The 27,026-nt window shown below is 44.0% G+C and overlaps 1 protein-coding gene across 2 annotated transcripts in view; it reads left to right on the top strand.

The window, feature by feature from the left end:
• Nucleotides 1-27,026, top strand: part of abr (ABR activator of RhoGEF and GTPase) — a 121,262-nt gene that overhangs the window by 39,833 nt on the left and 54,403 nt on the right. For both annotated transcript variants that reach the window (XM_056396461.1, XM_056396462.1), the window contains exons 2-6: nucleotides 6,760-6,941; nucleotides 15,407-15,505; nucleotides 17,166-17,351; nucleotides 22,464-22,571; nucleotides 23,886-23,946. In XM_056396461.1, coding sequence (XP_056252436.1) covers nucleotides 6,760-6,941; nucleotides 15,407-15,505; nucleotides 17,166-17,351; nucleotides 22,464-22,571; nucleotides 23,886-23,946 — 636 coding nt within the window. The remainder of the gene's footprint in view (nucleotides 1-6,759; nucleotides 6,942-15,406; nucleotides 15,506-17,165; nucleotides 17,352-22,463; nucleotides 22,572-23,885; nucleotides 23,947-27,026) is intronic.

Genomic DNA, 27,026 nt, shown 5'->3' with positions numbered 1-27,026 from the left:
TGAGCAGTGACTCTCAGCTCTGTCATTTGGTACAACTCTGTGTCCATTTGTCAGACACTGAAACTCTTGTATGCTCACTCAGGATGACCTTTTGATGTTTCACAGGAAAACCTATGAAAGAATTTCCTCGGTGAGCTCAGCTGACATTAATGACACAGTCACACTTTCACAACAGAGATGGGATCCAGTAGAAACACCGACGTGAAGCTGGCCACTGATGGATGAATATATTCAAACGGTTCTTAACAGTTAATCACGGCTAAGTTCATCGCTAGAAGCTTGTGTTAGCCTGCAACAACAACATGATTCGACTTCACTAATCCACAGCTGGCGTCACTGCAGCAGCTCACTCGGCTTTAATTTATGTCTCTTGATAAGAACAAGAGGAATTCTTTATTTGCCAAGTATGTTTTTATACACACACACACACACACACACACACACCTGGCGCATTTTGGGGACTAGATGCTTTGCTCAAGGGTACTTCAGGCGTGGATATTTCCTGTTTCCTGCTCATTCAGGGAATTGAACAGGCAACCTTTGGGTCCCACACTCCTCTAACCTCTAGGCCACGGCTGCATCCAAAGCTTCAGTTAGTTCCTCATATTACAGCACACAGAGAACCTAACACCAAGCACATGCATCCATACCACTGAGTGTAATGGCTGCTTGCCCTTAAACCATAACAGGACAGTCTTTACTGCTCAGCTGGGCAGTGACAATATTCAGGTCACAGAGAAACATATTGATGCCTAACCACATTTTATAGCTTCCATACAGCCACTGCTGTTTCTGAGCGTGTGTGTTTGTTGCTTCCTCTTAGGCAGGTGGGTGTTCTTGAATACAACATTGTTGCCTTCATTTGAATGAGTCCTATCTGACAGATTTAGAACAGTGGAAGTATTGAGCACTGAACAACTCTAAACCGGCTCTCTGATTTTCATATCCCGAGCTTCTCGGTTGTTTGCGTTGTTGCATCTGACTCGAAGAAATGGGACAAGCAGGACTTTAGTCGTGACATTAGGTTTGCTCGACGGCTTCGGTGAAATGGCTGACTGCCAGTGAAGGTGTTTTGGTCACACATCGCTCACACACACACACACACACACACACACACACACACACACACACACACACACACACACACTGACACGCTCATGGCTTTCTTCTTTGAGGCTGCGTGTGTCATCCGCTCTCTCTTCTCCAGTGATGGTAAGTCAGGCCGCCCTGCGTTTGGCTGTGTGGTTTCTCTGGTCTGTGGATGTGTTTGTGTGTGTGTTTGTGTGTGTGTGTGTGTGTGTGTGTGTGTGTGTGTGTGTGTGTGTGAGACAACCTTATATAGCTTCACTTTGCCAGACCTAGGCTCTATTGATTTATCAATGGACTCTTCCTCCTATAAATGTCAATCCTTCTACCTGCCGTTGTGTCCTGTTTAATCGCATGTCATGTTGAGTTTGTCCCCGTGTTAACCTTGAGAAATACGTGTGTGTGTATGTTTGCAGACTGCTGTATTGAGCAGTAATAACAGGTTAGGGCTGATGAATCCTCTCCACTGAAAAAAAAAAACCCTCTCTCTCTCTGTGGTCTGACAGTGCAGCATTGATTTTCCTGCTCGTCACGCACGGGGATTGTCAGGGTGCATTAGCTGACCGAGGCAGCCTACGTTTTGTGTCAGTGTGCAGAGAAACATGTGCACGTGCAGACTTCTGTCAGTGGCTCATGTACATGTGAGTGTGGTGGTGTTTACAGCAGCACGGCAATACTGACGAGTGATGGTGTATAATCGTGATGTCGGAGCTTCTGCTTCATAGTGTTTAATGTACACTTGTCTGGGAAAACGTGTCATACTGACCAAAAACTCTGAGAATATATTCATTTTTAGAGAACTTGTAATTTTCAACTTATTTCTAGATTATTGTTGGCTGTGTTTAAAAAAGGAGAGTAGAACAAGACCCCGTTTAGTTGATGAGGTGTTCTTTACACCAGTGACTCCCTAAGGGGTCAAGGTATAAATCTTAAGGGTCATTTTACCTTTTCAGGTCTCTAAAGATTATTCAAATAAACCAGTCTTAGAGGGAGGAGTCTCTTTTTGGTTGAACTGGTCAAAACCCTCACACATATGAGGAGGGGTCCCATCTAAAAATAGCTTTGTTTTAAGGGTTATAAGCTCAGAAACCTGGGAGTCGTTGCTCCGGTGCAACTGAATAAAACATTGAGAACATGCGCTCAGCCACACTGCTGTCATCTTCAACAGCTGGTGTGATTTCTCTGTGGCCACAAGTCTGGACACATACGCTACACACACTCACACAGTTTTGTCACACTTTGTCTCAGCTGCTGGTGACGAAGTGTTCAGATGTGGAGAACAGAAATCTCCTTTGAGCTCAACATTAAAAACAAGAAGGATTTGTGATCGTCTCAGTACGACAGTAATTCAGTGAAGGGCTTTGTGATGGGCTAAAGAAAGCTGGAGCCACCTTTGTGGACTCAGTGGACCTTCACAGGTCATCAGTGTTATAAAGAATGACACAATGGAGGGGAAAGTTCCCTGTTCACTGTAGTTAAGATGAGAGATGTGCAGGCAGTGTGGTGATCCGCTGACCTTTGTTCTGGTGCCGTAACAAGGTTCATATTTGTGGTTCAGTGCAGTATCTTGACAACTGTCGGATGGTTTGCCATGAAACTGACATTGATGATCTCTTAACTTTTCATCCATCAGCATCATCAAAACATTCATCAGCCTCAGATATCCTCTGAGTGTAGTGCTAACTGGCAGATGTTAGCATGCTAACATGCTAGAGTAGGATTGTGAACATGGTTAACATTGTGCTGTACCTGCTAAATATCAACATGCTAGCATACACATTGAGAGTGTGTTAAGATTGCGTTGTGAGCATTGAGCTCAAAGCATCACTGTAACTGTAGACTTCTTCTTCTTCTTCTTCTGGTATTTAAACAATAAGCTCATTGACATGCATTATTTAATTTCCTCCTTTTTTAACAAACCCTCATCCTCTTGTATATTGGATACTTTCTGCAGTAAAACTGTTTCATTTCTACACTAGTGCCACCGTACCAACTTCCTAGTCTGAGAATCTGCAGGGAGTCTGCACGCAAGCTGTACATTCGACTCTGCGGTGCCCTGGACAACATTCACAGACGTTCCCTACGCAGAGGGCGTATTATAAAAATACACATTAATCAGCTAATAATTCAATGAACGCAGTGAGCCCGGTTGTTATTGAGATGCTCCTCATGGATGATGAACTCTGTGTAGCTCGGGGGCAGTCAGAGAAAAATGAGAAAAGTGACCTCGTTGTAAATTCCCCTCTGTGACAAAAACACATCAATACAGACGCGTTTCAGCCTTGTTTGTAGGTGGATGGAAGCTGAGCTGTAGTCATGACTTCAGACATTCAACCTTGGAATAAGAGCCTTTTTTTCCCACAATATTTTTATTTTTATAAATTGTTTATTTTATAGATTTGAACATCATGAAATACAGGCTCTAGCATTTGTAAAATATACTTCATACTTCAGCATATAATAGCTGCATTCACTCTGAACATAGTAAGAAATAAAAATAAATAAATAAATAAAAAACAAGCAAACAAACGCTCCTCTTATCTTAACATTCGGCAATCTATGCAAAATGGGGTGTATTAATTGTAATGATACAAAGTACAACAAGTGAGTAGAAGAAGAGAGAAAGAAAATAATTAAATAAATAAATGAATGATGGTGTGATGTCGGGGTAGTATAGGAGTAATTTTGATCAGGTGCAGTATTTAAACATAGTTTTAATGAACTATAATGAGAACGTGCTTCTGTTTTCATCCTGCTGGTTTCTGTCTGAGAGAGCTGATAAATCCACCTTAAACATATGGTTGTGTTTCCAGATCATGTGCAGTGATATTCACTGATTGGTCCTGAGACTGAGCTGTGGAATAACCAATGAAGATACTGATTTTCTACATGGGAGCGTATATTACCAGCAATATTTCTGTCTGTTTGATCGGCTCCGGTCTGCGACCGTGGCGAGTCTCGGTCTGATCTGGTCTCAGTGGCTGAACAGCAGCGGCAAAGAGACGCTTCCACTCTCGCCCTCCCTCTTGTATCCGCTGCTCTCCCTGTACCTCTGTCTTGCATTAATATGTCTAATCAGACGTAATGAGGATGAATGATGCCTACTCACACACTAAACTGCACTCAGAGTTTTATTCAAACACAGTATGGCTGTAATGACGCACATTAACAGTTTAACACACACAAACACAGAGCCGACATTAAACCAGCGAATGCATGAGAGCTCATGTAAGGAAGCAAAGAAGCACGGCAGTCGACATTCAGCCCGTTTGCTCTGACTCTGTCCTCCATGATGGACTGGCTCTCTGCTCCGCACATTGGAGACTGTATTTCTGAACGGTTTCTGCTGCTTATTGATGTTTCTGCGAATAGAAATGAATCATGGCCAACGTCTTTGTAACAGAGGCAACAGACCTCGGCGTTTGTCTAGACATGATCGTTTTGTTGAGGGCACTTTTTGTGCAATCTTTTTTTTTTTTTTATCCCGTTCAGGGTCACTGAGGGCATGGCACCTCTCCCAGCATGCATTGGGCGAGAACCAGTCTATAGCAGGGCTAACACACTAAAGAAACACAAACTCAAGCTCGCACCTTCAGGCAATTCAGAGTTTCCAGTTCACCCGTGCAGAACGCTGGCATGCAACGTTCAGCATGCGATCGTCAGCGGGAACATTGAGCCTCGCTCTCAGTCTAAATCTGCTTCCTGCTCACAGTTCACTTTCCAAACATCAGCCGTGAACTGCGAGGAGATGTGAGGATTTGGGAATGTGTGTCATTACTGAGAGCCGCAACATCAGGTGAACGTCTGAGATGGCAACAACAGTTCTCTCTCGTATGCTTCGATACACACCCTCTCACACACACTCTTTCACACACAGTTTCATACACACACTCTCTTACTCACACTCGTGTAATGTTAGCAGATTGGGACAGACTAGCATGTGAGGAGGCCAGAAGGTGTATGGAAGAATCAGATTGGAGGGGAGAGAAAGATGGAGGGAAAGAAAGCAAACAAATCTGTGCACATAAACTCTCTCTCACACACACACACACACACACACACACACACACACACACACACACACACACACCCCTCTTCACCTTAATGTCTCTACACGTGTCGTCTCGCAGCGCTCCAGCGCTCTGTGTTTTTTGTGAATGCTTCACTAAGTCAGCTGAGGCCCAAACGCACCATTTGTCAGCTCTTTGCCCGTCAGCCACAGATGAACCATATGGCAGCTCTGACTCTCCGTGGTCCAAACGCTCACATGCAACTAACAGATGGAGGGATTATTTATTTATTTATATGTTTGTTTGATTGACAGGTGGGCGGTGCAGGGACTGTGGGGGTATGGTGCGTGTGAGTAGGTGACAGACGGTGGTGGTCGGCCACTCTAAGCACCCATCAACATTAGCTTGATGGTGGGTGTCTTCTTTTGTGGTTCGTCTTCTTGCACACATGCATGCTCTCGTGCACACTCTTGCACACCTCAGCGCAGGTTATGCGCAGGCAGATAGTCACACCTACGCACAAACATTTGGTTCTTCTTTTACAGCTGCTATATGGCTTTTTGTAATAGTCACAGATAGTTACACAAGCTTTTGTGCGGGCACTTCTTCTATTCCACGTTCATGAAAGGAATGTTCTGTATCAGGTAGATGAGCAGGAGTTGTTTCCCATCAGGGTAAAACAAAAAGTAACATCCTAGAAATTCAGTTTCCTTTATTTCACCAGGTAACGTCCCACTGAGATTTTAAATCTCATTTTCAAGAGAGACCCGCCAGGTGCAGGCAAACATCTTTGTGTATGTGTTTGCAATTTTCACTTACTTAAATAAAATCCCTGCTTTTCGTTATAGTATGTGACTGACTGTCCATCAAAGACACACCTCTCTAATAAGACAACAGATAAAAAGATGTCAATGTGAAATTTTTTTTGCGTTATACAGGCTTTTTATATCTCTCCATGCTTCTGTGTTGTTCTACTGTTTTCTTCGTCAGTGTCCTTTTGAAGTCGGTGCAGGAGTTGTTTCAGAGTCAGCGTTGTTCCCTTCCACTGGAGCTGTCACTGCTGCTCAGAGCCCGACGCCAGCGTTGTCACAGGACATGAATTTCAACCTCAATACCGACACTAAGCCTAATGTTTAACAGTTCAAGACTGTGATAACACTAAAACAAAATTAAATTCAAATGAAGCAAGTTACACGTGCAGTTTGCTGCTCTGTAGCTTCCTCGGCACAGAAGGTGACTGAGGGAGTCTGTTCTGAGGTTCGGTTCAGCCGGACTGTTTCATGCTGTTGTTGGCATGTTCATGTTTTCAGCTTGTTGATGAGCTTTAGCTTCAGTCTCAGTCTGTGACTCACGGTGATTATTCCATTCTTCAGTCGTCTTTGAACTATTAAAACTTCCACTTGCCCTCTGCTCGTATAAATTGTCTCCAGAAGTTTCAGCTGTCGTTTCCTCTTTGTGTTTCTGTCACAGCGCCGCAGCCGAACATTTCAAATGAAGCCATACAACGTGCTCTTTACCCTCTTGGTTAGATTCACATCTCCACACACAGCTAACAGAATAAGTGGTGGGTGAGTCACTGGAGCCCAGCGACGGCCTTGTTCTGTGGTGAAATGCTAACTGACATCTCTCTCTCTCTTTCTCTCTCCCTCTCTCTGTCCTCCAGATTTTAACTACAACACAGATGGCTACGAGGGAGACGGGGCGGAGGACGGCAAGTCTCAGGATGGCTCGGAGACGCTGCCCTATATAGATGAATCGCCCACCATGTCTCCCCAGCTGTGCGCACCCCAAGGGCCCGATGGAGAAACGGTCTCCCCTACGCCACCAGAGGGCCTGCTGCCTGGGGTAAGAACACACACACACACACACACACTGTGTATAGGTTGACATCAGTGGCAGTCCTCCACATCCTCCTTCAGTAGAATAATGTGACAGATGGGAGAGAGAGGGGACGTGCGACATAAATCATGGGCTGGATGTTTCAGTGTGAGCTTACACACTAGATGACTGATCAGTGGTCACAGGTGCAACACGCCTCCAGGCTCGTTTCTTCAGCGCAGTATGCAAAGATCCTAAAAGGGCTTGAATAAATATACTGCCGGTTTTGTAGATGAGATCTTTTTCCGAAGTATTCCCTGAGTTGTTAGATCGATTCCTCACATCACAAGGAACTACGGATTTCAACTATCACAGTTTTAAAATCAACTCACAGAGGCTTGAAATGCCTGGAATATTCAACCCAGCTGAACAATGAAACATTATCTTTGCACGGTGATGCAAATGTGAGCAGCGACTGTTTTGAAGACTCTTCCTGATGATGCTTTCAAGTGTTGCTGGAAAGTCAAGCGCTCAGCACATGATAGAATATCTTGAACAACATCAAAGGGCATTGACAGTTTTTCTAAAAGTCTAACATTTTACATTATGGACACCCTGACTTCCTGTTAAATCTGATCTGTCATCAGTTGGTGTTTCTCCTTGTTAAAAGCAGTAGGAGCTTCACCTGGGATGGTTTCACTCCCGATGACTATGGTGACTCTGTGATGACAGTCTTTCTGCGCTGCTTCCTGAAGTAAGTCGCCGGATCTTGACCCGGTGTAATTGTTAACGATTAGCCACAACAGCTGGACTGCCTGCAGCGCACTGCAGGTGTCGCATTCACTGCAGCAGGAAATGACCAGTGACCCAGATGGCTTTGACGCCACCAGCACCGGTCTGCCAGTCTGTGGTGTAAGAGGAGAATATGTTTGAGTACCGTGTTTATGCACAAGGTTGTAATTTTTTTTAAACATTGCCTCCGTCTTTGGCGCTAAGTGGCCAGTGCTGATAATATTTCTCAGGCATCACATGTCAGTCAGTCATTGTTGTGTGTGTTCTGGCTTTATTTTCACTTTACAGTATATCTACAGTACAGGAGTTACAACTGAAATACTATTATTTGCTCTTGTGTTTATTCAAAATAATCTGCTGCTGCTGGAAATATAAAACACTGTTTTCTGTGTTTTTGCTAGGAAATATTAACAGTCATTTAGAACAGCTGATGTCATATGTTAATTTCTGGTAGAGAGTACCACTGTGTACTACTGGTATAAAAGTGCTGAAGGCTTTTATCTGCATATTTCAGTGTCCTGTCACTGACTCGCCCCGTCCTTCATATCAGTGGGTCAGAGGTTAGCAGTGCTCTCTTCATGCGTCGCAGCTGTGTGTGCGTTTGTATGACTGTGAATGTGCATCCTGTGTGACCACTTGTGTGTCTGACGCTGTGAGTGGGTGCTTCGGCATCCCGAGGACACTCAGCGGGAGTCATGTTGACCCTGACCTGACACACACACACACACACACACACACACACACACACACACAGAGAGAGAGAGGGAGAGAAAAAGTGGCTGGCACTTGCACTTCGCACATCACAGCAGCTTTGACGTGCAGCATGAAAAAGTCTGAATGAAAGCGACAGCAGTCGTGGGCGAGTGGCTCAGACTTTTGTCATGTGATTTACATCTTCACACTCTGAGGAATTCTTCTGGAAATTCTCACTTTTGTAGAAATGTCTCACATCACCTTTCCCATTTCCATTTCCATCCATTCACACTCTTTACATCTTCACCTGCCGGTTAAACCTGCCTGCTGCCTCTGCTTGTTCCCAGCTGTCCTGTTATCACTGCGTGATCACAGTAATATAAATACAGTGTGATTTTGATCGTTGGTCTTATTGTAATAGTGGTAATTTATTAATTATTAATCTTCGTTATCTATTACATTCATTGTGAGTATGCGCTTGTGTAGATGGAGATGTGTCTCCATCTAGTGGCAAGTTTAGGTAAGGACAGAGCAGACAGGACATTTTCACATGTTGAAAACTATTTGAAAAAAGAGTTGAACAACTGTTGCTGGAGTCTAGATCTCAGGAATTTAGTATCTTCAAAGAAAATGAATGATATTTTCATCACCACTACAAAGGAATGCAGTTTCAAGTGAGTGAACCTTAGGTTGCTCTTAAAAATTAGAGAAGTTGGGAGATTCTTCAGGCACTTTTAGTGAGAGCAAAAACAAAACTCAAACTGTACATTGACTAATAGTTAAAAATGCCAACTGGTTTTGACCTCACAGGCTTTTCGTCAAGGTCCTAAACAGTCTAATCTTTCCACCCTCACCTTTGAGGCCGTTGTGTCGTGCTTGATGTTGAGGCGAAATGATCTAGATTTGTAGTTCTGATGGTGTTGTTGTATAAATCCACCCACTCTGTCTTGTATGTGTCTCCTGACCCCTACACTTAAGTAGTAAATTGTGTCAGACGCGTTCATAGAGCCCACTGGTTTGATGCTGGAAGAGGTTGTTTGTGGAGAATCGATGTGAAACGCTGCTGTGGCGTGGACTAAAGGTCTTTCCACTGAAGGTGCCCTCCCCTCTCTGCCTTGTTAAGTCGCCCTTTCCTTCCGCTGATTTTGCACGACAGCGCCAACGTTGACACCTCCGTGCCAAGATACATACATTCAGCATGTGTAGCATGCAAAAGCTCGAGTCCCTCCCTTGTTGCTCTGCTTAAGGTTTCTTTCCCCTTTCACCCCTCCTTTAAGAGCTTTACTTATTTAAGTGGGGGGTGTTGTATGAGGCAAATTCTTGATTTTGGGTTATATGAATAAATAAAAGTGTCTTGACTTGTTTTATGCTTTTCCTTTCTTCCTCCTCTTTCTTGTCTGACTTTATTTTCTTTTGTTTGTCTTCCACCCATTTGATCGTTTCTCTGCCCACATTAATTACTAATACTGGTGGTGACCCAGAAATACAAGCCACAAGCAAATTTTATTTTCCCCAACACTCTTCCAAGTCCATGGCCTGTAAAATAAGTTTGACCTAAATAATGCAGCCAACATGGTGAACAACCTGAAGGACTAGCCTGGATTCAGCAAGATTATTCTACTAAAGTCTTCAACCAGAGTGTCAAAGAAAGAGATTGGGGGGGGGGGGTGTAGAGCAGTTCTGGGTGTCACTTCCTGTGAAGTGGCATCTAGGGGTCAGGAGCAGGGTGAGAGGTTGTGGTGACTGGATTCATTCATAAACACACTGCTAAGTCTCACATCAAATCATCTTGACTCTAGTTTGTTCACATTTTCAGTTTCATTTCATTTCCTGCATCCAGAGTTATTGACTTTCCTCACAGCTGGTCTCTGTGCTCACAAACACTGTTTTATGTTTGAACCCCATGTTCTGCCTGTGTGAAACTGCTGTAGCTGGTGAACTATGTGACCTGTAATTAGAATCAGCCGCAGCAGCAGCAGCAGCAGCAGCACATTAGCTGGTCTCAGCTCAACATCCAAGGCTCTCAGCAGATCAATAAAGAGACAATGGCCAGAGAGGAGGAGACGGAGATGAACTGTGTAACAGTCGGTGGTCTGAGAGAGAGAGAGAGAGAGAGAGAGAGAGAGAGAGAGAGAGAGAGAGAGAGAAGCTGTTTGTTTGTGCGATGAGGAAGTTGCTTTTGCTTCAAGAAAACGGAAGAAAGAAATAAAGAGAAAGACGCAGAGCGAGTTTCCCAGTGAAGCACGCAAAGAAATGGCCAGTGTAGTCATCAAGGAAGTGGCTGGATAGCGTTTGTTGTGAGGGGAGGGGCCGCTGTAGAGGGAGGGCAGACCTCATCGACCGAGGGGGAACAGTGGCGCGCACACACACAAAAACACACAGACACACACCAGGAAGCCCAGCAGAGGAAGGGGGTGGGGTTGTGTAGGCGGGGTCGTCTCTCTTTCTCTCTCTCGGCGTCCAGACGACTTGTTCTGAAGGGAAAACACTGATGTGTCCAGGCAGGCCCTGAAGAGGGGAATCACAGGCAGAAAGAGGAGAGGAGGGAAAGAAGACGGAAAGGGAAAAAGAAAGGAAGAATCATGGAGGAGGAAGAGGAGGAGGTGCTGTGCTACTTGGACAGGGTGCTGGAGGAGGAGGAGGAGGTGTTTGATTATGGAGATGGGGAGCTGGATCCCATCACTCCGAGACATAGACAGTTCAAGGTGAGACAGCGGCTGGACAGCTGGATGCAGGGACAAACACACACACACACACACACACACATGTAGACACTTTAACTACTCTGTCACAGTGACCAGGCTTGAAGTCTTGCATAAATCTAGCAAAGTGGAAAGTGTTGTTGGTGTGTTGGCACGATGTGGCGTCATGTGCTGCTACGTGTGCCTTTCAGCCATCTGTGCTGCAAGCGTGTGTGTGTGTGTGTGTGTGTGTGTGTGACAGCCATTGGGTGTCTCAGCACGGCCTGATGAGGCGGCTGCTCTGGAGCACATGTCTCTTCACTCTGCTGCTGTTTAAACATCACTGCATTCTGTTTCTCATGGTAACTTCTGCATATTGAGAAACGTGTGTGTGTGTGTGTGTGTGTGTGTGTGTGTGTGTACTCCACCCAGTAGATGAATTGACAGAAAGCAGAGCTGCCCGCCTCACTCTTGATGTCAGCTCTGTTACCAGTGTATTTCTGTATGAGAAGCAAAACTTAGAAGAGCGTACACAGGAGCAGGTTGGAAAAATCCTTTCACCGACCGTGTCTTTCTCATCCTGCCCTCTCGCCACACAGTAGCTCTTTGTACAGCAGAAGGAAAATACTCCCGCTGCTGGAAAAAATAGTTTTTCCCTTCCTGTCCTGTCTTTTTTTTCATCCTGCTGGTACATATTTGTTGCTGAAGCTTAACACGTCACCAACAAACACACGGAGCCTTTGAGCTGTTGCATGTTTAACTTGACAATGAAGTGCATTTCAGGGCAGCTACACTGATCTGGAATCTTATCTCCCACCATAAAAACCTCAGGAGTCTTGTACAAAGTTTATCTGGCATTTCAACAAGAACACAATGGCATTTGTTAGAAGGAAGAAAAAAGTCTGAAGATGTGGCCGTGCATCTGGTTTGTGGTGCTTAAAATAAGTGGCGAGCACTGCAGCAGTACTTGCATATCGAAGAGTTTCAAGAAAGTGACTCATCTCCAGTTTCAATTGCTAGTCAGGAAAATGACCTTTCATTTTCTTCAAGAAACACCATCTTTAAACGGGTTGAGACAGGTTCCATTTATTTTGGAGCGGCCCAGCTCCAGCGGTCATGGATAATGTTTTCAGCCAGCAACAAAGTTGTGACACTAAAACAGTGACAGACTGGATAGATATAGCGACAGATGTTCAGAGTATGGAGAGAATGACCTTCTTGCTAAATCTGTGGGACGATAAATTCTGAAAAATGATGATTACTGATCCGTTACTGTTTGAACTGACATGTATTTCCATCAGTTTAATGTTTGCATGGATGCGTATAGGTGACCAACTGTATTTAAAAAAAGAACAGGTGAATAACATGAGGCATGAACCTGCCCCTGCTTCTGATTCACTATAAACTCTCACTGTTACGTCAACATCCATCACAGGATTTTAATATGGAGCCTATTTTATACTTAATGGGCTGTTTGCAATCATAAAAATATTCGTGGGAAAATCGAATGGTTTCTGCCAAATCTCTGCTCTAACATCAGTGTCAGAAGGTGGACGTCAGTCATGATTGGGTTAAAACGATGAGGTCATGGCTCCTTCCTTGTCTTATCAGGCGTAGCTGGAGTGCTGATATCATTGTGAGGATCTGGCTGTGTTAATAATTAATCTTCCTTTCTGCTCCCATGGCTCTTTCTTTGGCCTTCCTTGAAGTACATATCTGACACTTCTGTGTAACCCGGACTAAAACTCTCCAGTTTATTGCTGTCAGGCTGTGGATGTGTCTCTGCAGCGGCGGGCAAAGAGTGAAAGTCTGTCTTGGTGTGGTTGACTCTTTTTAACAAGCTTCATGAATAAATAGACCTGAGCTGAGTGTTTCCAGCTCGGTGCCACTCATGGTATTTGATATACCATTGTTTTATATACACTCACTGAGCACTTCATTAGGAACGCCACACTAATACTGGGTAGTTCCTCACAAAATGTTGACATGACTGCAATTAAACCAGTTTAAGACGACTTTTCCTCTGTGACATGATTTATTATACTGCTGGAAGTCGTGGTTAGAATATGGTCCACTGTGGCCTTAAAGGGAAGCACATGGTCTAAGTCTGTGGTATTCAGACCGATCGATCAGTATTAAGGCCCAAGGTGTGCCAAGAAAACTTTCCGCACACCATCACACCTGCAACTTGGACTGTTGACACAAGGCAGGTTGGATACAGGGATTCAAACTCTGACCCTACCATCTGCTGCCTCAGCACAAATCCAGATCCATCAGACCAGGCTACGTTCTTCCAGTCTTCCCCTCAGTCTGAGTCCACTGCAGCCTCGGGTTTCTGTTCTTGGTGACAGGAAGTGGAAGTCTGTCCATTCTCCTCTGATGTCTCATCAACAGTGTGTTTCAGTCAGAACTGCCGCTCACTGGATGGTTTTCTTTGTCTTTTTTATTTTGGCTTCATTCTGAGTAAAAACTCGCATACTCACTTCAGCGGCTTCAGAAACATTCAAACCACAATCACAGTCAAACTCACGGAGATCACATGATTTTCTCTCTCTGATGTGTGACATTAACCGAAGCTCCTGAGCTACATGTTTTGCTAATAAAGTGCTCAGTGAGTGTGTGTAACCGGCGTTATTATCTTCACACCTTCTCACAGTGTGAAATCCATTATAACTGAGGCTTTCTGACGAGAGGAGCTGGCACAGGTGTTGATACCAAACATCTGGAATAGTGTGTGTGCTGCTCTGCACAGACACAGTTCGTCAGCACAGTTCATGTTCATACATAAAACAAAGAGAGGTTTAGTTTTGTTTCATCATCTAATACTTTGCTGTACACATGCCACACAAAATACAAGCTACAATCTAAAACGACCCTTAATTATTACTAGTCTCTAACTGAGTAATAAAGAGAGATGCTCCACCACAGATGATCCGCCAGTACTTACAACAACATTTGAAGACACATGAATTTGAATTAAACAACAAAGCAAGTTCATAACATCCAATCATTTGGTCTCTATTCATTTCCTTAAATTGAATCACGGCTGAACATGTTGAAATTATTCACCAGAGAATCCCACAGTTTGACTCCACACATCTGCACACATCTGCTTTAATGTATTACGTGCAAACTGAGGGGTTAGTACAAAATTGGCTTCTTTGATCATCACCGTCAGATCTTAACACAAACAGCTTCTGTCAATTCTCAGGCAGTAATCTGTGTTTGGCTTCAAACATGACGAACAAAGTTTTGAATCCAGCCGAGTCCTTCACTTTTATCACCCTTGACTTGATAAACAGTCTGTTCTCTAGAATCAGTTCATTTATAATTTATATAGCTCTTTTCCGTAGTGAATATCCTTGATCTATAATTGATTTATTTGTGAGAACTTCAACGTTTGAAATGCCTAATCCAGTTTATGATACAGACACTTTTGTCTGTGTTTAAACTACATGAGGTTTATGGTCCATGTTGACACCAACAATAGGAGAGTGTGTGACATGTAGATGAGGATTAAATTCCCAAAGATGTGAATGAAAGTCTGACTTGTCTGTCTCATGTGTTCCACTGCTTCCTGCCCAGTGCATGCTGGGATAGTCTTCACCCTGCTTGATTAGGGATAAGCACGAAGATGGATGAATGAATTTAATGGATTTATTCTGTGATAAAGTAGAATATCAAAAGCAAGACTGTCAAACATGTCACCTCAGTTAACCTTCTCCAGCTCGTTACTTCTCACTTTTACTCATAAAGTTTTTCTGCTCAGACTAGTGTTTTCCTCAGCACAGGCATCAAAGACAAGTGAGTCTTGTTTTGCGCCGGCGTGTTTCTCAAACATGATTAGGGTGGTGGTTTTCCTGATATTGAAGTCAGAATGAAAATAAATAACTGTCTGAGAGCGCTTGGTGTAAGACTTGCCACAGAGGAAACAAGCCATTTAGATGTTTTTAGATGAGCGCAGACGCCCAATTCACACAGCTGCTGCTCATTCCTACACACTGTGGATGTGTGTATATTATCACGTTTACCTGATGTGGTAACTGCAGTGGGATCATGCAGGAAAGGAGCTTGAGTCATGGTGTGGAATTAGTTAGAAATAAAATGTGGGAACAAATATGTCAGAAAAGGATCTTTGGTTTGTGTGTGTGTGTGTGTGTGTGTGTGTGTGTGTGTGTGTGTGTGTGTGTGTGTGTGTGTGTGTGTGTGTGTGTGTGTGTGTGTGTGTGTGTGTGTGTGTGTGTGTGTGTGTGTGTGTGTGTGTGTGTGTGTGTGATATATTACTGTATGTATCATTATTACAGTCAGATCTGTTTTATCTTGCAGGGAGACACAGAGAAGGGGCTGGAAATGAAGAAACTGGTGCTGTCTGGTTTCTTGGCCAGCGAGGAGATTTACATTAACCAGCTGGAGGCCCTGCTACTGGTGAGAGACACACACACACACACACACACACACACACACACACACACAATGCAAAAAATGTTCCTCTGCCCTTGACGGTGGATGTTTAAAGGAGATAATTTCTTCATTGTCGGGCTAATTCTCTTATATTTTGGATCACCGTGTCGAGGTTCATGTAGCAGCATTTGCATTTCGTTGCTGCCGCTGTGTCAGTTGTTGCTGTGTCATTTGGTGCAAGCCCCTTTGAACTACTGGAGCACTTTTTGTGGTTAATGGTCAAACTTAGAGCAGGACCACAGTCACTGCAGTTTCCTGAAGCACTAACATTAACATGCTTCCCCATGCGCAGCCTCTGTCATATCCTGCCGCTGTCAGCCGCTCACTGCACTCTGACTGACATGTAGTCAGTTTGATATCGAATGCAGCATTAAGCAACACTGAAAATTTGTTTAGTTACACACCACTTACAGTAGAAACCTGCAGAAAAAGCAGTTGTTAGTATACAGTCAATGAGATTAACAAAAGACTGCAATAATACTGTGTTTCAGTTCCCTCTGTTTCAACTGACAACACAAGTCATTTTACAATTCAGCCAAAAAAGACTTTGTTCCTGTCCCTCTCTACTTCCTCAGTCATTGAGAGAATGTCTAAAAACACAAGGTGTGATCACACTTAAATATTAATTTTTCTATATACAGTATATTTGACAGATTTTAGCTTACTCTGCCAAATTAAAGGCAAGACTGCAGGATTAGTCAACAACCCTAACACAGTCACAAGCAGCTCATGTGCATTAGTAATCCTAAATGTCATCTCTGGTCGCTAAAGGTTATGGTGGTGCATTCGACAAAATCGAGAAAGACTGATGATATCTGAGGGTCAGAGGCCTTCTCACCTGCGAAAGGTTTAATACAACTTCTGTGCTGTAGATGTGTGTATTGAGAGTTTGCTGTGTGGAAATAGAGATGAAGATAGAACTTTATGAGGGTAACCAGTCTGCAAATCCATTCATCTATCTAAACACATTTGTCAAGCCGGATGAGGGCTCTTCAGCCGGCAGCTGTGCCATCACATGTGGACTATGCAGGGGGCGTCGACTGTCTGCAGTCATTGTCGGTGCTTTTAAATGAGCCGGCCTGTCTGATTAGCCGTCATACAACCCCTGCAATCAGTGGGAGAATGACTCATCATCATCTCTGGAGGACTTTTGCTTCCATGACGTGAAAGCCTTTATGTTTTCACTGTTATTCAGCCCCCCGCCCCCCCACCATGCCCACTCCACACATATCTATGATTAACTGAGCTGGGAGAGCTGCTATGAAATCTGACTGGTCAGACACAGCACAGAACAGAAGAGGGTCACCCAATTACTGAGCAGAGAGGCTAAGATTGCATCCTTATCTCTGTGTGACACATCGCCAGTTCAGAAACTTTTCTTTTCTTTTTTTTTTTTTTGACCCAATTAGGCCACCGATTGGCCAATTAACTTCCCTGGATTGTACTCGCAGCCTGTTCTGAAATGAGATTAGAGTTTAAAATAAACTTCATGACATAGTAAAATGCTGTATGAACATATTTTATGTCATGCGCTGCCTAGCTTTCCAGTTCTTAATACGTTTATTTTACATCTGAATCGTTATCTGTGATTGGTCCTTGGCTAACCCTAACCCTGATTTTCCAGCCCATGCGTCCTCTGAAAGCCACAGCCACAACCTCCCAGCCCGTGCTGACCATCCAGCAGATAGAGACCATCTTCTACAAAATCCAGGACATCTTCGAGATCCACAAGGAGTTCTACGACGCCCTCTTACCCAACATCCAGCAGTGGGACGAGAAGGTCACTGTGGGACATTTGTTCCAGAAGCTGGTGAGTCTGACGTGGGCTTTTTTCACCCCTCCATCGGCTGCAGGGTGCACGGCTGTAGATTTACAGTGTCTTCTCACTGTTTGTGCTCCGAGAGTCACCTTTCTAAATTAGACTATGTGCGCATAACTGTGTTTGTGTGTGTTTGGGGGGGGGGGGGGGGGTTCTGTCATAGGCTAACATTGGGGACAAATGTCAGACTAAAGACCAGTTAATTGAAGATGGCTTGTCCAATTGAGGACAAAGGTCATGTCCCAATTTGGAAAAAGCTGATGTTCGAGTCAGAGGTCAGTGTCGGGGTTAGGGTTAGTCTCCAGGAAATTAATTAAAGTCTTATCCATGATAACATCTGTGTGTGTGTGTGTGTGTGTGTGTGTGTGTGTATGTGTGTGTGTGTATAGACGTCTTAACGTGAGCTTTGCAGAGAGGATACAATAATCTGAACAGGGCTTCTTACATATACTGTACAGTGTGTATGTTTGACATACTGTAGACAAGCTGATGCAACGTGTTGCAACAGAGACTTTGGACTGAGATGTCAAACTGGACCTCTGGTAGGAAAAATAAATCCAGATAGAAATTTCATTTACAAGGTAATGACATTTTAGTGTGTAAAATCCAAATGCTGTCATCAGTAAAAATTGTTAATTTCTGTGGCCAATTTGAATTTCATGTGGTGGTGCGAACAGCAGTGTGGCTGGTGTGATGGAGGTAAATAAACCCTGGCACACTGTGTGCTGTTAGTTCGCCCTGAGTGCGTCCCACTGTGGGCAGGCAGCAACAGAATATTATGGTTCATAATTTTCCTGGACTGGAAACTAGACGGAAAAACAAACACTCTATTTAGTGGCAGAGAGCTGCTCCAACTCCACCTGACAGTAACAGCAGGGTTTGGCTCTAAAGCTGGGAGCCTCAGAAAACCAGAGAAAATCCACAAGTAGAGAAAAAACCAATGATTATTATCATGCTGTTGCTGTTGACAAGGTCGAACATTTACATGGTGTGTTCAAATTTCTCTCTTCTCTCTCGTCATTACCATGACTTTCATTGCCTCATTTTTACGATAGATTTTTAAAAGATAATGGTCAATGAACTCATCGTTACTTCCTCTGGCATCATTGTAATGCCATGTGAAAACTGTAGCTGAAAGACACTGTAACTGCTGTAGTGTCAAATAATAGTATTGTCAAAAGACCTAAACTAAGAAAGAGCCAACTTGCCATGAATAATGGAGGACTTAACTGGAATAAATGAAAACACATGATAGTTAAACTCCATCAGCAGCCAGCTAAAGGTGAATAACTGAATTAATGATTAAACATGTCCCACCTTTAGTTTCCGGCCATGTTTTTGGATCTCAGGAGATGCGATTTATTCTTGCAAATGAGCTGTGAATGAATCAGACGTCCAATTATGAAAGACCCTGTGACATTTTGCCAAGACATGAGCACATTGTTGTTTTGACTAGAGGACAAGAGTAAAGTGTCATGCCAGCTCAGACAAATAAACACCTCACAACTACGACTTTGGCGTCTATTTTAGTCTTTTAAAAAAAGAGTAGATATCGTCTGAAGTTGTAAAACAGCTCTGGCTCTGTTGTCAATGATTCAGTGTTTTTGTCTGTGGGCTGGTAGGTTTAATTTAGAACCGGAAGTAGGTTTACTAAGTGACTGATTAAGTTACGGAGAAGCAGACCTCATATCCGTGCAACGGACAAGATCTTAGGCTTTTTAAAAGTGGAACGACAAACAGTAGACTGTAGGCCTGATCTCATTATCAGTGTTTGACTACATATTCCTGGATAAAATCAAGGTGTCATATTGTTCTCGTGGCTCGTGTAAAGCTACGTGTACATGCAACCTTTTGGTTTTAAACTTAACAACTCTACTAGAATGACTGAGAGAATCTCAGGCCATGATTATGAGGAAACTGGTGAGGATGTCGATCTTATTCTGATATGAAACCTGGTTTGTTGACATCTTTCACTTTTGGTTTTCAACATCTCACAAAGTTTCAGTTGTATTTTGGCTTATGAAAATATTGTTATTAGCAGTAACCCACTATGACTCAAAGAATGCAATTTCTGGTTTTATTCTGTGGGTATAAATAAGGTTGTGTTAACTCAAAATATTTATTCAAGTTTGGACACAGTAATCCCTGCATCTACAGGCCAGCTGGGAGAGCATTCCTATGGAGGGCCAGCATTCATATTAAATGTTGATCTGTCAGCATTTGGTAACAGGATTTAATGAAACATTTATTTAAGATTCTACTAAACATTCAGAGGGGAAGATGTGTCAGCAGCTCAGGCACATTGATTAGCGATGCGCTCGTGAGCTTATGTTTAGTGGCAGAGAAACTGAGCAGAGCTCTGGTGTAGAAATATGATTCTTTTAGTAGTTCAAGTGCGTCCTCCCGGGCCCCTCCTCTGTGGGGACCCCACGAGATACACCACCAAGTGACACCTATTAGTGTAGTCATCAGCTCCCATCTGTGCTGCGTATATGTGCGTTCATGAGCATGTCATGTGGCAGCTAAACATTTAGTCAGAGTGACAGTGTGAGAGTACAGATGGCAGTGTAATTAGCCGCTCCGCTCCCTGCTGCTCCTCGTCAGCAGCATGGAGGCCGCTGGAGCAACACAGTGGGACAGAGCTACAAAAGCGGCAGACGCAGGATAAAAGCCAACCACAGTTCCAACTTTTTCTCACCTTTTTCAGTCAAGAGAAGGGCTCAGCTGCATCCTGTGTCTGCCAGGACTGCACCAAATTATCCAAGTCCCTGGAGGCATGAAGTGGGGAGGGTCTAATCAGGGAACAGTCCTGGTTCTTAGGAGAATTTTGGATAAATAAATGCGTTTCTGTAGACATGCCTCCATCTCTTAAGGCTAATTATAACTGTAGTATCGTGGGTAACTGCTCGTTACCTTTGTAGACATGCTAGTAGTGATGGCTCTGTGATGCCGATGTCAGTCAGCTGGTCCAGACTAAAATACCTCAAGAACTGTTGGTCAGACTACAATGAAATTTTACACAGACATTCATGGTCCCAAGAGGATAATGCTGACTGGCTCTGGTTCCTCCAGCAACACCAGGCATTTTTTTTAGCATTTAGCTCAAAGCATTTCTGTGGCTAAATCCAGCCTCACAGAAAGGTTAGCATGTCTAAGGACTCTGTCTTGTCCTCAGGACCCAGAGTTCTGCTGTCCAGGTTTTTTTTACTAGAGTATTGTATGTTATTCATGATAAAGTCATGATGAGGAGATATCACAGTGTTTAATTTAATTCAACCCATTCTGGGTGAGGATCATCTATCTTTGAGATTTGTATTTATGTCTAAGTGACACTGAGATGCTAGTCATTACATCATCTGAGAGTGAGTAGTGCAGTGAAGTCCTCTTGGTGTGATTATACTCTGCAGTCATATCTCACTAGTCATGTGCATGGCTTTCTGGGTTTGAGTGTTAAAGACCAACGGGTGTAAAGACGTGTAGTGTGTGTTTCAGCAACAGGAGGAGCTACGGCTTGTTGGATATGACAGAGAAAGATGCGTGTCTGATGTCCTGATTATATACTGGGATTTCACACATGCAGGATATAGATACTGCTAATTGCTCAGTATTCATTGCACTGATGTGAAATGTCTGTTTAAACGTTTCTTTACTGTGTTTGTGTTTTTTTTCTTTAACAGATCTGAACCATATAAACTGTGATAACAGCAGATACTCTGTTCTCTAAAATAATAATTCAAAACAGGTGTTATATGTTACACTCAGGTCTGTATGCACAAGGTATTTAGATATTTCATATATAGTTTGGACTGCAGCTTCCTGCTGTTCAACACGTCAGACGGGCATTTTAATCCAGAAAGTAAGTTTCGGTTTCTAGTCATCATTGTAATGCTGAGCCCGCTCTCTTTCTGTTTGTTGTTTTCCCGCCCACCACTTTGACCTGAGCTCTTGTTGTTAGAAGTGCAGGCTCTATTTTCGGAGCGTAGCTCAAAGTCCTGCGTCTCTGTGAGGGACGGAGCTTGAGGGGTTTCACACCGGTCACAGTTTGTCCAAACAACGTGATGGACTGATGAAACACCACGATCACGTCATTCTGCTCGGTTTGTACTTTCCAGCCAAGCTGCCAAGTGAAAAAGTCTATCTTTAGAGATTCAGTGATCGTACGTTGTGGTTTCTCTCTTCCATCCAAGGTTTTGGTTTGATATAATGAAGTCGGCAGTTATGATGAGGTCATGCACAGACGCTTGTTTGTCTGACCTCTTGTCTATTTAAGTCATTATGTGGCTCAACTTTTGTGTCAGAATTGTGACTCTATCCAGAAATATCTGTTGGCTATTTGTTTTATCGTCACCATCATCTGTTCTTACTAAAAACGTATTGATCCACAATGTGTTTTAAATGTCAAATCAGACTGGGTGATTCCCTCACAGCTTCTCTCTTGAGGCCGACTCTGAGAGGAACTGGAAGGAGAGGAAACGAAAAAAGAGCAGGAGGAGGGGGATTGAAGAAGAAAAGTAACAAGTCTTACTCATTCACTCTTTTCAGCTCAATCTAATTTGGTTGCTTTAATGGGACGCATTCAGCTCTTCAGCCCAGCCATTCAAGCAGAGCTGTAGCAGGATGCATATTCATGCACTGCTGGTCTGCAGCTTGTTACAATGCTCATACAGTGCTGCAGAGAGGGGCTGTTAATGAAAGGGAAGAGAAAAGAGAAAGTGACTCTGTTTCAATCAGGGGGACTGCACAGAGCCACCAGTGGAGTGGCATCATGGGAATGTGATTAGCTTTTGTTCACTGACAATGCTGTGCTGCATGTGTAACTGTGGGTGTGTGTGTGTGTGAGGGTGTATGCTGAGAGAGCAAAGGAGGGAACGCCGCTCTCTTTTCAACTATCCACTTAAGGCAAAATTATGATGGGAATAGAATATCATATCATATCATATCATATCATCTCATCTACCAGGGCTGTGTATGAATTTTAATATAGTTGTGTGACATGCAGAGGTATGGAGGTGCTAATGAATGCTAAAGGTGAATACATTGTTTTACTCTTTCTCCTGCACATTAACTAACGTCTCTTATTCCGTCTCTTGTCATGTGACCCAGGCCAGTCAGCTGGGTGTGTACAAAGCCTTTGTGGACAACTACAAGGTGGCGCTAGAGACGGCAGAGAAATGCAGCCAAGCCAACAGCCAGTTCCAGAAGATATCTGAGGTGAGTTCATGATAAGATGATGATGATGAGAGACTCGGAGAGCGGACGGAGGGATGTGAGGAGAACATGTCTGAATAGTAGTGGTGTAGATTTGGAGAGATCAAGTTTTAGTCATTAGCATAATTACCACCAACACAACAGTTGCTGAGGAGATGGTAGAGTGTCATCTCTATACTATATATTAATTGTCTGCCATTGGGTTTAATATTGATGCTCTCCGTCTCAAATGTCTGCAGAGGAAGGCAAACCAGAATAAAATCAGTGACTGTATTTCACTTTCCTCCCCTGGTTCTCCTACATAATAGTGAATTCATTAGACAAAAGACTAATCCCTCGACCGGTCTCAGGTGTCACGTTAAATCCTCTTCAATAAAGCGGGGAAGAAAAACAAACCCACATGGAACGGCAGTAAATAGGGGAAGAGAGGCGAGTCGGAACATCCTCTTTTCGACAGGAAGCGACTGTTTATGGGAAATGTCGTCCTATTTTGAGGAACACTACTTTAAAACACAATTAACAGATATATCAATGTTACAACATGATGCACATTTAAACTTATTAGAGGAGCAGTGTAATTCACATGAGAGGGTTTGGGTGACCATAAGTCTACTGTACGTCATCACACAGTCGCAGCAAGGTGGATGCTGGGATCTCAGAGTATTTGAACCTGTGGTACTGTATTAGCCACCGCCGACCTGTATCTACATACCATTTAAACTTTGGAACAAACCCGCCTTAAGATCTTCCATTTCCTGTTTTGATCCTCTTACCACCCAGTGTTATTCCTGCTTTAGAGTTGCATTAATATAAACTTATATTGATATATGGTCATTTTCAAAAGGACGCCCGGACGTAACACCAGTCTGAGTACAGCAGAGAAAACTACTACAACAAGAGTTTTAGGGGTGTTTCATCAAAACATTAATAACATTAATAATTAATATCATTTTGCTGTCAGGCTGTGAGGGTGTGTCGGTGGCTGAAAACAAAACTTTCTGAAGTTTGCATTGTCCAGCCTCCTTCAGCTGCCTCAGTCTGCTGCAGTCACCCAATACTTTTTCATTAGTTCTGCCAGCTTCAGCCTAGCAAGTACAGAGCAGTGTTCTGTGTGTGTGTGTGTGTGTGTGTGTGTGTGTGTGTGTGTGTGTGTGTGTGTGTGTGTGTGTGTGTGTGTGTGTGTGTGTGTGTGTGTGTGTGTGTGTGTGTGTGTGTGTGTGTGTGTGTGTGTGTGTGTGTGTGTGTGTGTGTGTGTGGGAGCGAGAGCATGGTTGTGTGTATTAATGAATCAAATTGATTGTTCCACTCTTCTTTCAGAACCTCAAGGTAAAAGGTCCTAAAGACTCCAAAGATTGTACCACAACTATTTCAATGGAGGGTAAGTTTGTGTTTGTGTGTGTGCGTGCGTGTGTGTGCCTGTGTGTGTGTGTCTGTATGAGTGTGCATGTTCGTCTGTCTTGGATGTGTTGGTGCTTTAAGACTTCAGTCCTGCCCCTTCTACTTGTGTATGCAGTGGTGGGCTTTGGGAGGCAAACTGGCGCTTGTGTGAGCACACACACACTTTTGCTCTCCCTCCCTCCCTCCCTCCCTCTTTCTCTCTCTCTGCCCCCCACCCCCCCTCTCTGTCTCTCTCTCTCTGCCGGAGAGAGGAGGCAGTGAGCAGGAGAACAGAGAGAGGAGAGGAGGGATATGGAGGTGCTTCTGGTCCTCAGACTGTGTTGTAACTGCACATACGGTAACGACCGCATGATACGAGCTGCCGCCGTTTGCTTTGGGGCAACTTGAATGCTGTTAGAGAATAATGTTAGGTGCAGTGTGTTTGCTGTGAAGTTTGGACACTTATTGATAAGCTGTCAGATATTGATTTGGGATACTGGCTGATATGTAACTGATGTTTTCTGATGCTTGTTATGTGATGGTGCTGTCTGCTTGCCGGTGATTTCTGACCTTTACCTGTTTCTGTACATGTATGTGCTGTACATACACCCACGTAATGGCAGTGATAAAATTAGTTTCTTTGAAGCGTCAGAGCTTTTGTGTGGTCGCTGAGTGATGATGGTCCTCTGGAATATGTGGCTCGCCGGGACGGCATCTTCTATCTGTGTGTGTCTGTTTAAAAGCAAACCACGTTTAGTCTGAGTGCAAGGACTCGGCACTCCGGGCTGCTCCTCATAGAGAATACTTATCACCTGAGGATTGGAACAAGTCTGATCTGTTTGTGATTGTATTAGGGAGCTCGTACATGCCGGTGCTCTGCTGGCATCTCGCTCAACTAAACCAGGAGCCAGACCTCGTGCTGCAGGGGACAGAGGGAAACTGTCGGCTGTACAAATATGCAATGATAAATAAACATGATGAGCAAATGGTGCGGCTTTGTCAGGCTGAGGGAGCCTGTGTGTGTGTGTGTGTGTGTGTGTGTGTGTGTGTGTGTTTGTGTGTGTGTGTGTGTGTGTTCATGTGTGTGTCAGTTTTCAGTAGCATGTACCTGTGATGTCTCTGTTAATTTATGCGTCGTAAATGAGGAACACTCAACAGCATTCTTCTCTCACCCTTTACTCCTGAGACGACACTATATCGTCTGAGATGACTATATCATTTGTCTGCTTCACTGTGGTAGTTGAGTAGCATGAAACTAGTTTCATACCACAGCCAGGACACGGGTGAGTGGCTTTGATTACTGTTTGCATTGCAGTTCCTTAATTACCTGACGAGGCAGTCGAGGGGTTTCTCCACCTCAGCTCTGAAACTACCAACTACGACTCTTCCTCTTTCTATTCGCCCCATAATTCTTTTCTCATGCTTTCTAGCTTTCTTTAAACCTGCCTTCCTTGCCTGCGCTCATCCCTCCATCCTTCTTGCCTTCCACAGGATTTAACTGGACCGCAGCCAAACGAGCTGACGTGTGCTTTTGTGTGTTTTCTTTATTGGAATAAATCAATTTGTCAGGGTTGTTTACATATAATAACGCTTGCTGTTTCATCTGCCTGACACCTCCTAATGAATGGATGCAAATAGCAACACGAGTACTAAATCAAACATCTGACACCCTGTTTTACATGTAAATTGGGACTTGCTCCACACCGCTGCCATTTGCTCTCTTTTACTTAATCCTTGTATGCCCTCTCTCTGTCTGTCATTCTGCCCTCTTTATTTTCCCTCCTATCGGTCTCGGTCTGTCCTCCCCGCCCTCCTTCACGGCTCACGCCTGGCATCGCGAGCTGAATGTCTTGCCAGATAGTGAGAGCTGAAAGCTGGCGGCGCCGGTGTCCTAGCTGTAGACCGCGAGCGGTCCGTGTGTTGTGCTCGTTCAAAGGCTTCGCCCACATGGTCTATCCCCTCGTTAGCAAAGATGAACTGTCAGCCAAGTCATCAAGGCGACCTTGAGAACCGGACCAATCAAAGGCGCCTCGCTGTGACAGGTCATCGACTTCCAATAATCCCCCTCCCTCTGTCTTCTCTTCCTCTCTTCTTCTGACTCCCACTGAACTTTGCTCCTAGTTTGTAAAATGCACATAAGTAAAAATCTCCATCCATTATCCATCCCGTTTATTCATAAAGGCTCGCGGGGGGTTGGAGCCAATCCCAGCTGACACTGGGCGAGGGCGGGGCTCACCCTGGACAGGTCACCAGTCTATCACAAGGCTGACATGTAGAGACGAACAACCAGTCACACTCACATTCACTTCTATGGGCAGTTCAGAGTTCCCAATTAACCCAATGTGCACGTCTTTGCACTGCGGGAGGTAGCTGGAGAACCTGGAGAGAACCCACGCAGGCGCAGGGAGAACATACAAACGCCACGCAGAAAGGGTTCGAACCCAGAGCCTTGTTGCTGTGAGGCGACAGTGCTATTAAAAAAATGTGCAGCTGGAAAATCATCCTGCAATTATCCTGCATTGATACAGCAGACACACTTCCGTGCTCGTTAATCAGGAAGTGATGTTTCCCTGGAACATCAAGTATTCTGATTATTCATGTCTCTGCACATGTAACAGTAACGTCATGTACAGAAAAAGAGAAAAGAGAAAAGTAAAGAATGAACCAGGTTGTTCAGGTGTAAAAGGTGTTTGTTTCCCAGGTTTCTGTAACCGTTTTGTGACTGAACAGACTCGGAGGATGAGGACCATGAATGTTCATGAATGAATTTTAGCAGCTAAAAACGATTGTTTACAGATGGAACTGAGGTGCATCAATATTTCAGACATACATCTCAACATGGGGCATAAATAATCATTACAGCTGATGGACTGCCTTCTACTGACGGCTAACACACTGCAGATGTACTGATCTGTGCTGCGCTGACATCCGATGCTTGTTTTGTATCCAAAGTCACCTAAACTTTCCTGAAGCACCTCTACTCGAGGTGAATACGAAGCCGCTCACACACATAATGGCGCTCAGCGCCCCTGCAGTCAGAGCAGGTCCTGTAGTAAATCCTCCAGGAGGTAGAAGTATTAG

The sequence above is a fragment of the Seriola aureovittata genome, chromosome 15, assembly GCF_021018895.1.
Source record: "Seriola aureovittata isolate HTS-2021-v1 ecotype China chromosome 15, ASM2101889v1, whole genome shotgun sequence".
Lineage (NCBI taxonomy): Eukaryota > Metazoa > Chordata > Actinopteri > Carangiformes > Carangidae > Seriola > Seriola aureovittata.
Note: the sequence above shows the minus strand (reverse complement) of the source record. Positions and strands in the feature narration are given on the sequence as shown.